The following is a 13,216-nucleotide window of genomic DNA, read 5'->3' as shown; positions in this document are numbered from 1 at the left end:
AGCTATCATCTGCCTGCTAGACTGAACCAGAACTCTGGATTAGAAGCATCAGGCCATGCCTGCTACGCTAGGTTTTTCTGTTCGGTAAATTGTTGAAGGCAGAACAGTAGTTGCTTTCTCGTAAATGATGTACATGGGCTACAGAAAACAGCAATGGTTCTGGACTTTTGACTTATTAAAGTTCATGAATTAAAAAAAATGATATTCATGCAGCTTTTTAAGGGTAGGTGTGTGTTGGAGGCCGGGGCTGGGACTGGGGCTGGGGCTGGGGAGCTCTTCCTCTGGAGCTCAGGCTGGCCTGGAACTCTTGAGTAGCTCAGACTTGGCTCCAGTTTGTGATCCTTTTTCTTCCCCTACAGCAGTGCTGGACTTCAGGTGTTACCTGGGTGGCTAAATTATAGTTTGTGTGCACAGCTGCCTATGTAATGTTGGAGGGACAGTATGGTGTGCTGTAATGCTTGGGAGTCTGTAATGGTGTAAGATTTACCCAGGAACTTAATAGCCTTTTAGGGTCCCAAAAGCATTCTAAGTAATTCTGGTAGGGGTGGGCTGCCGACAGTACTTGGAGAGACGCTCGCTTTGGCATCTACGCAGTATCTCTGTGGTTCTTGGACAACTAGATCTGCGAGATCAAACTGTACTATTTGTTTGCAATGTCTTGGGTGACAGGAAGAAGAGTCTTCATTCAACCAAACCTCTTGAATTCCTACAGTATTCTAGTTTGTAGAAATAATGGGACAGTATGAACTTTCTGCTTGTATATGGTGATAGCCTGGCATTAAAAAATTAGTTTTTCCTTTGTAAAAATGATAAGATAGGGCTGGAGAGGTGGCTCAGTGGTTAAGAACCCACTGCTCTTCCAAAATGTCCTGAGTTCAATTCCCAGCAACCACATGGTGGCTCACAGCCATCTGTAGTGGAATCTGATGCCCTCTTCTGGTGTGTCTGAAGACAGCAACAGTGTACTCATAACGTAAAAGAATAAATAAATTAAAAATATTAAAAAATAACAAGATAAATATTGTGAATATCCAGGAAAACCAAACATTCCTAAATTGTTAAACTTACTTTATTTTATGTGTGTGAGCATTTTGCCTGCACATGTGCAGAGCACCATGCACTTGCCTGGTGCCCTCCGAGATCAGAAGAGGACATGGGATTCCCTGAAACTGGAATTTAGAGGCTTGTGCGCTACCATGTGGGTTCTGGTAATACAGCCTGGGTCCCATGCAAGAGCAGCAAGTACTCTTCAATGCACAGCCACCTCTCTAGCCCAGCAAAAGTTCTTCTTGAGCCTGGGTCTCGCTTTACAGCCGAGGCACAGTCCTGCTTCTGCCTTCTGAATGCTGAGATTACAGGCCTGAGCTACCATGCTCAGCTTTAATTAATTAATTAGCTTACTTGCTTATTTTTTAAATTTTTGAGGCAGCTTGCACTGTGTATCCCACCAGGATGGCCTTCAACTCACAGCACAGCCAAGATGGGTCCTGAACTCCCTGCAGGCTTCTTGCCTCAACCTCGAAATACCGAGATTACAGGCATTCAGCACCTTGCCTGGCTTAAAGTTTATTTTTGTTTTAATAAGTTTTTCAGGTCAAATAAAATAGCCCAGATATTTTTAAGTTTGACTTATGCCACGGTGCTAACCATCCATTATGATAACAGTAACTGTTTCATTTGAGAGGGCTGAAATGGAGTGACACTGAAAAGCGCAGTTTCCGGTGGCACGAGCCACTCCAGGCACTCAGGTGCCACCTGTGGCGGGGGCTGCTGTTGTACAGCACAAATATGTCTTCACTGCACAAGCTCCTGTTTGACAGTTGCTCTAGAGTCTAGAATAGCGGAGCAGTGGTTTTCCAATGGCCTTGATCTGTGAATTGATTTTAAGATAAATTGTCAGTGGCTAGGGGCAGCCATATCATAACCTGCTGCCTGCTGTCATAGCCATTCAGGTTGACCAGGCCAGGGCTGCTATCCATTTACCTTAGTAGTTCTATTGTACAGCAAATGCAGACTGTGTGTGTGTGTGTGTGTGTGTGTGTGTGTGTGTGTGTGTTTGTGTGTGTGTGTGTGTGTCTGTGTACGTGTGTGTGTCTGTGTCTGTGTGTGTGTATGTCTGTGTGTGTGTGTGTCTGTGTACGTGTGTGTGTCTGTGTCTGTGTGTGTGTGTGTCTGTGTACGTGTGTGTGTCTGTGTCTGTGTGTGTGTATGTCTGTGTGTGTGTGTGTGTGTCTGTGTACGTGTGTGTGTCTGTGTCTGTGTGTGTGTGTGTGTGTGTGTGTGTTTGGACTCAGGGTAAGACAGAATCTTGGTATACAGATAGCCCTGGCCTTGAACCTGTAGCAGCCTGTTGCCTTAGCCTTCCAGGTACTGGAGTCACAAGCATGTGCCCCCATGCCTGGCTCTGGTCCAAAGCTTCAGCCTCTGACATAGTAACCTACCTAGGTCACTTTATTGCACTAAGTGTAACTTTTCATGTCGGGCGTATGTTTGTGTGAGAGAGAATGAACATAACACACACACACACACACGAGAGAGAGAGAGAGAGAGAGAGAGAGAGAGAGAGAGAGAGAGATATCGCCACATTCTGTTCTTTAATTCAAAGTTCATTCTTCATATTAAACAATTAATTTAAATATCCCAGTTGCTTTGAATTTTTATCTAATGGACTTTGAGGGGCAAGAAAGAGCTGTGATTGCATCTGTTACTAAAATTCTGGCGTTTACATGAAGTAGTTTTATTTATAGAGGCCAAATCCCAGAATAGGGAAAAGCTGGATTAGCATACGGTTTAGAATTATTCTGGGTAGAGCACTCCTGAGGGCTTTTAAAGTCATATTAGTTATAGGGCTGCTACCACAGCCAGGGAGTAAAATTTCTTCAATGATTTGGTCATGCAAGCCAGAGGACCTGAGTTTTATTCCCAAGAACCCTTTTGTACAAAGAACCAACTCCTAAACCTTGTCCACGGAACTCTACACTGGTGCACACAGGTGAGCACGTGCACACACTCCTTTTTTTTTTTTTTTTTTTTGTTCTTTTTTTCGGAGCTGGGACCAAACCCAGGGCCTTGCACTTCTTAGGCAAGCGCTCTACCACTGAGCTAAATCCTCAACCCTACGCACACACTCCTTAATACGTTTTAATAATGGTAACGTCAATGATTTGGTAATGGGAACAATTTTTTTCCCACCTCCATTTCCTAAATCCTATTCCCTATGTAGAGCTTAGCATTGCCTCTTTTTATTTTTCCTGTAAGTCTTGGCTATTGTCCCCTCTGAAAGGCACAGGAGACCATTGCCACTCGGTCCCCGGTCTTTGGGGTGGGGGTGGAGATCCTTGGGATGTTCTCTGCATGACTGCCTGCTTCAGTGACCTCCCTTCCTTCCAGATCACGTACTTCAGCCTCTGGTACTACAACAAGCAGAATCAGCGTCGCTGGGTGGATTTGGAGAAACCCCTGAAGAAGCAGCTGGACAAGCACGCGCTGGAGCCCACCGTCTACTTTGGAGTGGTGTTTTATGTGCCCTCTGTTTCCCAGCTGCAGCAGGAGATCACCAGGTGAGGAGTTCCCTGCTGCCTGTGATAGAAAGTCATCTGGAGAGGTCAGAAGAGCGGAGCTGGGGTCAAAGGTCCCCGAGATAAAGGCCTGCAACCAACTTTGCCCTTTGGCCCACACTGTTTAGTCCCTGGATTACTAAGAGGTTCTGGAATGTGGTGTGTCAGACCGAATTATGGCCCAAAGGCCCAGGGAAGACGATCACGTTCATCTGGGCCGTGCACTCCTGGGATACCCTCTCTAATGTTTTTGTTTTGTTTCTGGTTCCTTGTAATGAGGAAATGGGAGAGTGGAGATTAAAAATGTGTAGTCTTAAACTCTGTGTTCTCTCCTCAAGGAGCTGGCCAGGTTCTTAGAATTATTCCCCTAGAAGCTATATTCTGTAGATGGGTTGGCCATGGGGGTCGGAGGGGACACAGAGAAGGAAGATGTGTATGGGCAGAGTGTTAGCTAGTAAACACACTTCAGGGGTATAAGGGTAGAAGAGGGCTGGGAGAGACTAAGAATTCTTGCTTTGTTTCATCCTCCTGGTTATATAAGGCCCTTTCCTGTGCTGGAGAATGCCCCTGGTCATGCTCCTTCCCGGCCCCCTAGTGTCCACTTTGTGTCCCTTCCCATCCTGTCAGTCCCCTTTGTTCCCTTACATGGTTTTGTTTCTCCTTTCATGTACCTTTTGTCTCTGTCCCCTCTCGCTCTCACACTCCAGTCATATTCCCCTGACTCAGTGAAGCCCCGGGATGCCCCAGGCCATGCTGTCCTCGGACTTGCTTGTAGATCCGTCTGGGAGGTGGTTGGTATCACAGCCTCCATGATGGTCACTTGTGTTCCTGTCTTATCTCCCTTCTACATCTCAAGCTCATGTTTTCCTTGGCTTTGCCTTCCATTTGAAAGCTGCAGTGCCCTGCAGATAGTAAGAATTGCTGCTGCCTCATGCTTGAGGAATGCTGTTTGAATCTGCCAGGTAATTTTCAGAAGACACCAGGAAACGGAAGCAGCAAGGGTCAGCTAGTAGGGATGGGCGCAGACTGACTGTGGAACAGGTCCAAATTGTAAATATCGGAGAGAGTAAGTGGAAGCCAGGAGGAAAAATACTAGCTGGCTGCTTCACTCATTGAAACATTTACTAAAGACATTCTGTGATCTAAGAGCTGTTGGGTAGTCCCTTGAATCTGATCTTGGAGGAATTGCCTTCTGGTGGAACTGGCAGTTCATATACATAAGTAGTCGCAGCATCCTATGGGGACAAACATATGATTTAAAGTTCCAGGTTCCTAGGGGCAGGGCATGGAGAATGTGACTTAGGAAGGGAAAGAGCTGACTTCTTGACAGGCTTTAGAAGAAATTTTCAAGTTGGGAATGGCTTGTGGAAAGCAGGTGAAAAAGCAAGTCTTGGGTAATACTGGAGAGGAGAAAAGATGTTTAAAAACCAGGCGTGTACTAATCATAAAGACATGGTACAGTGAGTAAGGCTTTTTCAAATTTTAATCGTGCGGAATGATCCAATTTGTATCTTACAAAGACCATACACATTAGCTGATAGATTACAGATTAAAAACAAACAAACAAACAAACAAACAGAACTTGTGATTCTATTGGAAGTGGCAGGAGACCAGTGGAGAGCCATTGTTAGAATAGAGCTCAGACCTTACTTCACAAAGGCATGAGCCATACATAGAAGGGCATGAAAGGGAATGGGGTGATTGGATTCAGCCAGCAGACTGCTCCCTGATCAGGAGCAATCAATAAGAAGTTCTATCAGTTAGAAGTATGGTCATGAGTATCAATAAGAAGCTTTCCAGATCTGAAATGAGGCTCTTGGTCAACCGTGCAGACTTGTGACAGCTCTACAACGCAAAGCCTGGTTCTTCTCTTACATCCTGTTGCCCTCAGCATCTCCTTCCCACTTACTAGGTCCCATCATAGTGTAAGACATCTGGACAGGTTCTAGGTCTCAGCCATAGAGTCAGGAAGCAGAGCATTGGTTTCTAGGAAGGAGGAAGGGAGGAGGATTACGGTTCATGCAAAGGAACTCTTTTTTTTTTTTTTTTTAAATAATGTGTTTTTATTTTTATTTTTTTATTTTTTTTTAATTTATTTAATAATAATAATTCTTTGGTTTCCGGGCAAACATCCCCCTCCCCCCTCCCCTTCCTTATGGGTGTTCCCCTCCCAACCCTCCCCCCATTGCCGCCCTCCCCCCAACAGTCTAGTTCACTGGGGGTTCAGTCTTGGCAGGACCCAGGGCTTCCCCTTCCACTGGTGATCTTACTAGAATATTCATTGCTACCTATGAGGTCAGAGTCCAGGGTCAGTCCATGTATAGTCTTTAGGTAGTGGCTTAGTCCCTGGAAGCTCTGATTGCTTGGCATTGTTGTACATATGGGGCCTCGAGCCCCTTCAAGCTCTTCCAGTTCTTTCTCTGATTCCTTCAACGGGGGTCCTATTCTCAGTTCAGTGGTTTGCTGCTGGCATTCGCCTCTGTATTTGCTGTATTCTGGCTGTGTCTCTCAGGAGAGATCTACATCCGGCTCCTGTCGGTCTGCACTTCTTTGCTTCATCCATCTTGTCTAATTGGGTGGCTGTATATGTATGGGCCACATGTGGGGCAGGCTCTGAATGGGTGTTCCTTCAGTCTCTGTTTTAATCTTTGCCTCTCTCTCCCCTGCCAAGGGTATTCTTGTTCCCCTTTTAGAGAAGGAGTGAAGCATTCACATTTTGATCATCCGTCTTGAGTTTCATTTGTTCTAGGCATCTAGGGTAGTTCAAGCATTAGGGCTAATAGCCACTTATCAGTGAGTGCATACCATGTATGTCTTTCTGTGATTGGGTTAGCTCACTCAGGATGATATTTTCCAGTTCCAACCATTTGCCTACGAATTTCATAAAGCCGTTGTTTTTGATAGCTGAGTAGTACTCCACTGTGTAGATGTACCACATTTTCTGTATCCATTCCTCTGTTGAAGGGCATCTGGGTTCTTTCCAGCTTCTGGCTATTATAAATAAGGCTGCGATGAACATAGTGGAGCACGTGTCCATTTTATATGTTGGGGCATCTTTTGGGTATATGCCCAAGAGAGGTATAGCTGGATCCTCAGGCAGTTCAATGTCCAATTTTCTGAGGAACCTCCAGACTGATTTCCAGAATGGTTGTACCAGTCTGCAATCCCACCAACAATGGAGGAGTGTTCCTCTTTCTCCGCATCCTCGCCAGCATGTGCTGTCACCTGAGTTTTTGATCTTAGCCATTCTCACTGGTGTGAGGTGAAATCTCAGGGTTGTTTTGATTTGCATTTCCCTTATGACTAAAGATGTTGAACATTTCTTTAGGTGTTTCTCAGCCATTCGGCATTCCTCAGCTGTGAATTCTTTGTTTAGCTCTGAACCCCATTTTTTAATAGGGTTATTTGTCTCCCTGCGGTCTAACTTCTTGAGTTCTTTGTATATTTTGGATATAAGGCCTCTATCTGTTGTAGGATTGGTAAAGATCTTTTCCCAATCTGTTGGTTGCCGTTTTGTCCTAACCACAGTGTCCTTTGCCTTACAGAAGCTTTGCAGTTTTATGAGATCCCATTTGTCCATTCCTGATCTTAGAGCATAAGCCATTGGTGTTTTGTTCAGGAAATTTTTTCCAGTGCCCATGTGTTCCAGATGCTTCCCTAGTTTTTCTTCTATTAGTTTGAGTGTGTCTGGTTTGATGTGGAGGTCCTTGATCCACTTGGACTTAAGCTTTGTACAGGGTGATAAGCATGGATCAATCTGCATTCTTCTACATGTTGACCTCCAGTTGAACCAGCACCATTTGCTGAAAATGCTATCTTTTTTCCATTGGATGGTTTTGACTCCTTTGTCAAAAATCAAGTGACCGTAGGTGTGTGGGTTCATTTCTGGGTCTTCAATTCTGTTCCATTGGTCTATCTGTCTGTCTCTGTACCAATACCATGCAGTTTTTATCACTATTGCTCTGTAATACTGCTTGAGTTCAGGGATAGTGATTCCCCCTGAAGTCCTTTTATTGTTGAGGATAGCTTTAGCTATCCTGGGTTTTTTGTTATTCCAGATGAATTTGCAAATTGTTCTGTCTAACTCTTTGAAGAATTGGATTGGTATTTTGATGGGGATTGCATTGAATCTGTAGATCGCTTTTGGTAAAATGGCCATTTTTATTATATTAATCCTGCCAATCCATGAGCATGGGAGATCTTTCCATCTTCTGAGGTCTTCTTCAATTTCTTTCTTCAGTGTCTTGAAGTTCTTATTGTACAGATCTTTTACTTGCTTGGTTAAAGTCACACCGAGGTACTTTATATTATTTGGGTCTATTATGAAGGGTGTCGTTCCCCTAATTTCTTTCTCGGCTTGTTTCTCTTTTGTGTAGAGGAAGGCTACTGATTTATTTGAGTTAATTTTATACCCAGCCACTTTGCTGAAGTTGTTTATCAGCTTTAGTAGTTCTCTGGTGGAACTTTTGGGATCACTTAAATAAACTATCATATCATCTGCAAATAGTGATATTTTGACTTCTTCTTTTCTGATCTGTATCCCCTTGACCTCCTTTTGTTGTCTGATTGCTCTGGCTAGAACTTCAAGAACTATATTGAATAAGTAGGAAGAGAGTGGGCAGCCTTGTTTAGTCCCTGATTTTAGTGGGATTGCTTCGAGTTTCTCTCCATTTAGTTTAATGTGAGCAACTGGTTTGCTGTATATGGCTTTTACTATGTTTAGGTATGGGCCTTGAATTCCTATTCTTTCCAGGACTTTTATCATGAAGGGGTGTTGAATTTTGTCAAATGCTTTCTCAGCATCTAATGAAATGATCATGTGGTTTTGTTCTTTCAGTTTGTTTATATAATGGATCACGTTGATGGTTTTCCGTATATTAAACCATCCCTGCATGCCTGGGATGAAGCCTACTTGATCATGGTGGATGATTGTTTTGATGTGCTCTTGGATTCGGTTTGCCAGAATTTTATTGAGTATTTTTGCGTCGATATTCATAAGGGAAATTGGTCTGAAGTTCTCTTTCTTTGTTGGGTCTTTGTGTGGTTTAGGTATAAGAGTAATTGTGGCTTCATAGAAGAAATTCGGGAGTGATCCATCTGTTTCAATTTTGTGGAATAGTTTGGATAATATTGATAAGAGGTCTTCTATGAAGGTTTGATAGAATTCTGCACTAAACCCGTCTGGACCTGGGCTCTTTTTGGTTGGGAGACCTTTAATGACTGCTTCTATTTCCTTAGGAGTTATGGGGTTGTTTAACTGGTTTATCTGTTCCTGATTTAACTTCGGTACCTGGTATTTGTCTAGGAAATTGTCCATTCCCTGTAGATTTTCAAGTTTTGTTGAATATAGGCTTTTATAGTAAGATCTGATGATTTTTTGAATTTCCTCTGAATCTGTAGTTATGTCTCCCTTTTCATTTCTGATTTTGTTAATTTGGACACACTCTCTGGGTCCTCTCGTTAGTCTGTCTAAGGGTTTATCTATCTTGTTGATTTTCTCAAAGAACCAACTTTTGGTTCTGTTGATTCTTTCTATGGTCCTTTTTGTTTCTACTTGGTTGATTTCAGCTCTGAGTTTGATTATTTCCTGCCTTCTACTCCTCCTGGGTGTATTTGCTTCTTTTTGTTCTAGAGCTTTTAGGTGTGCTGTCAAGCTGCTGACATATGCTCTTTCCTGTTTCTTTCTGCAGGCACTCAGCGCTATGAGTTTTCCTCTTAGCACAGCTTTCATTGTGTCCCATAAGTTTGGGTATGTTGTACCTTAATTTTCATTAAATTCTAAAAAGTTTTTAATTTCTTTCTTTATTTCTTCCTTGACTAGGTTATCATTGAGTAGAGCATTGTTCAATTTCCACGTATATGTGGGCATTCTTCCCTTATTGTTATTGAAGATCAGTTTTAGGCCGCGGTGGTCTGATAGGATTATTATTATCTTTCTATCTTTATTTCTATCTTTCTTTACCTGTTGAGGCCGGTTTTTTGACCAACTATATGGTCAATTTTGGAGAAAGTACCATGAGGAGCTGAGAAGAAGGTATATCCTTTTGCTTTAGGATAGAATGTTCTATAAATATCCGTTAAGTCCATTTGGCTCATGACTTCTCTTAGTCTGTCTACGTCTCTGTTTAATTTCTGTTTCCATGATCTGTCCATTGATGAGAGTGGGGAGTTGAAATCTCCCACTATTATTGTGTGAGGTGCAATGTGTGTTTTGAGCTTTAGTAAGGTTTCTTTTACGTATGTAGGTGCCCTTGTATTTGGGGCATAGATATTTAGGATTGAGAGTTCTTCTTGGTGGATTTTTTCTTTGATGAATATGAAGTGTCCTTCCTTATCTTTTTTGATGACTTTTAATTGAAAATTGATTTTATTTGATATTAGAATGGTTACTCCAACTTGCTTCTTCTGACCATTTTCTTGGAAAGTTGTTTTCCAGCCTTTCACTCTGAGGTAGTGTCTGTCTTTGTCTCTGAGGTGTGTTTCCTGTAGGCAGCAGAATGCAGGGTCCTCGTTGCGTATCCAGTTTGTTAATCTATGTCTTTTTATTGGGGAGTTGAGGCCATTGATGTTGAGAGATATTAAGGAATAGTGATTATTGCTTCCTGTTATATTCCTATTTGGATGTGAGGTTATGTTTGTGTGCTTTTCTTCTCTTTGTTTTGTTGCCAAGACGATTAGTTTCTTGCTTCTTCTAGGGTATAGCTTGCCTCCTTATGTTGGGCTTTACCATTTATTATCCTTTGTAGTGCTGGATTTGTAGAAAGATACTGTGTAAATTTGGTTTTGTCATGGAATATCTTGGTTTCTCCATCTATGTTAATTGAGAGTTTTGCAGGATACAGTAACCTGGGCTGGCATTTGTGTTCTCTTAGGGTCTGTATGACATCAGTCCAGGATCTTCTGGCCTTCTTAGTTTCTGGCGAAAAGTCTGGTGTGATTCTGATAGGTCTGCCTCTATATGTTACTTGACCTTTTTCCCTTACTGCTTTTAATATTCTTTCTTTATTTTGTGCGTTTGGTGTTTTGACTATTATGTGACGGGAGGTGTTTCTTTTCTGGTCCAATCTATTTGGAGTTCTGTAGGCTTCTTGTATGCCTATGGGTATCTCTTTTTTTAGGTTAGGGAAGTTTTCTTCTATGATTTTGTTGAAGATATTTACTGGTCCTTTGAGCTGGGAGTCTTCACTCTCTTCTATACCTATTATCCTTAGGTTTGATCTTCTCATTGAGTCCTGGATTTCCTGTATGTTTTGGACCAGTAGCTTTTTCTGCTTTACATTATCTTTGACAGTTGAGTCAATGATTTCTATGGAATCTTCTGCTCCTGAGATTCTCTCTTCCATCTCTTGTATTCTGTTGGTGAAGCTTGTATCTACAGCTCCTTGTCTCTTCTTTTGGTTTTCTATATCCAGGGTTGTTTCCATGTGTTCTTTCTTGATTGCTTCTATTTCCATTTTTAATTCCTTCCACTGTTTGATTGTGTTTTCCTAGAATTCTTTCAGGGATTTTTGCGATTCCTCTCTGTAGGCTTCTACTTGTTTATTAATGTTTTCCTGTGTTTCTCTAAGGGAGTTCTTCACGTCTTTCTTGAAGTCCTCCAGCATCATGATCAAATATGATTTTGAAACTAGATCTTGCTTTTCTAGTGTGTTTGGATATTCCATGTTTATTTTGGTGGGAGAATTGGGCTCCGATGATGCCATGTAGTCTTGGTTTCTGTTGCTTGGGTTCCTGCGCTTGCCTCTCGCCATCAGATTATCTCTAGTGTTACTTTGTTCTGCTATTTCTGACAGTGTCTAGACTGTCCTATAAGCCTGTGTGTCAGGAGTGCTGTAGACCTGTTTTCCTGTTTTCTTTCAGCCAGTTATGGGGACAGAGTGTTCTGGCAAAGGAACTCTTACAGGCGCTTGGTACTCAGGCTCTTTACCCTGTAGCAGTGACGTCATGTGTTTTTTATATGACAAAATGTAGGTTGGAGCAGATTATTCCATGGCAGTTATACCTCAAAAAGGTCTTAAAAAACAGTCAGGGCTGTAGATACAGTTCATTGTTAAAGCAGTAGTGAAGCTCTGGGCTTAGTCCCCCCCCCCCCACACTTAGAAAACAATGCTCTTCTCCCCTCTAAAAAAAAAAAAAACATTAAAAAAAAAAGGCATTGAACAGAAATCCGAAACACAAAAGGACTCATCAGGGAAATGGCAAGCAAAAACCAGGCAGCAGAAAACTCACGCACATGACAAGACCTTAGGGGGATTGTTGTTGGCAAAAGATAGTAAATTTTGAGGGTAATAAATGATGACCAGATAGATTGAAGTTTTACAAGTTCATGAATTGCTAGTATGTAATCCCTTGGTCACTACACTAGTCCACTTTTTGTTACTTATAACAGTATTGTAACAGCCTGTTTGAGTGTTAATGGGAAGAGACTTATCTTGCCTCACCATTCTGAAGTACACATCTGTAAATGTGGCACTTTCCTGGTATGTCATTTACAAGGAAATTTCCACATGGGTTTTTTACATAAAGAATATTGAAGTCGCAATGAACAATTTGTAGCATATATTCTATAATAAATCCTGCTCAAAGCTAAGGTAAGAAGCAAGCCCCAGTTAGTTTGTTCTATGCATTAGGATGCTGCATTCCAAGGTTTTTACTTGATATTAGGAAAGAGTCTAGAATAATGAGGAGTTCGTGGCACATGCCCACTAGATATACCTCCGTAAATACCATCTCTTTTGGTTTTTGAAAGCCTTTTAGAAAGTTGCAGGTTTCCTCCCTTTGATACCCCAGAATTACCAGTATTCTATTCAATTCACTGATTGCTAAAAACGCATGTTGTCTGCTAGCTGGTAGAAGGGGAAAGCTGGATCTAAATTCATTTTATTTGAGTAGATGGAGTGTTGATCAGGTCGTTTGGTTACCAAGGGCAGAGACTTAAAGCCAAGCTGAAAGCCTGCCATAAGAAAGCATATGAATTCTGGGGAACTCAGATACAGTCTGCGCTTGGACTGCTCAAAGAACAAACATAGAGATGGCATTCTAATTTTCATTGGCAGAGTCACTAGACCAAACCTCACACTATCTCCAGTGTCTAGAACAGTTCTGTAGAACAAACAATGACAGGCCCTAGCACTGACCTATTCAGGGAGTAGAAGGAAGCATCATGTTTTGACTCTGGAGTTTATCCTGATAGAGAGATGCTGCTTGACTGGAAATGCATTGGTGATAATCCCTTGCTGGACTGGGACATGTCCAGTGCTGGTAAGGGCTTTTCCAGCCCCTTCATTTTATTGATAATAACATGCAAATCTACAAACTCTGACTTGCCCAATCCTAAATCTGAGAGCTAGAATTTACACCTTGGCCCCCTTGACACTGAGAGGGCAGAAGAGGAAACCATGTGGTTGCTGGGAATTGAACTCAGGACCTCTGTTACAGAATATTAAATTCTCTTAGAATTGTTATTTTTAGGATTGTACTTTGAAAACTTAACAATAGCCTGATCTGAATCATCAAGAATTATTCGCCTTAAATTTTACAGAGCTACCCACCTAAAGTCTTTTACTCCCAAGTTACAAGTGAGAGGCGTAAGAGTAAAGATTGGTCACGGAGTGCGTGTTTTCCTTACTGTGAGGAATAGATTGGTTAGCCAGGACTGT

The 13,216-nt window shown here is 42.1% G+C and overlaps 1 protein-coding gene across 2 annotated transcripts in view; it reads left to right on the top strand.

Moving 5' to 3' along the window:
• Positions 1-13,216, top strand: part of Ptpn21 (protein tyrosine phosphatase, non-receptor type 21) — a 65,027-nt gene that overhangs the window by 18,728 nt on the left and 33,083 nt on the right. For both annotated transcript variants that reach the window (NM_133545.2, XM_017594023.3), the window contains exon 3: positions 3,391-3,560. In NM_133545.2, the coding sequence (NP_598229.2) occupies positions 3,391-3,560 (170 nt within the window). The remainder of the gene's footprint in view (positions 1-3,390; positions 3,561-13,216) is intronic.

The sequence above is a fragment of the Rattus norvegicus genome, chromosome 6 (genome assembly GCF_036323735.1).
Source record: "Rattus norvegicus strain BN/NHsdMcwi chromosome 6, GRCr8, whole genome shotgun sequence".
Classification (NCBI taxonomy): domain Eukaryota; kingdom Metazoa; phylum Chordata; class Mammalia; order Rodentia; family Muridae; genus Rattus; species Rattus norvegicus.
The sequence above is the reverse complement of the archived record's forward strand: the minus strand, read 5'-3'. Positions and strand labels throughout refer to the sequence as shown.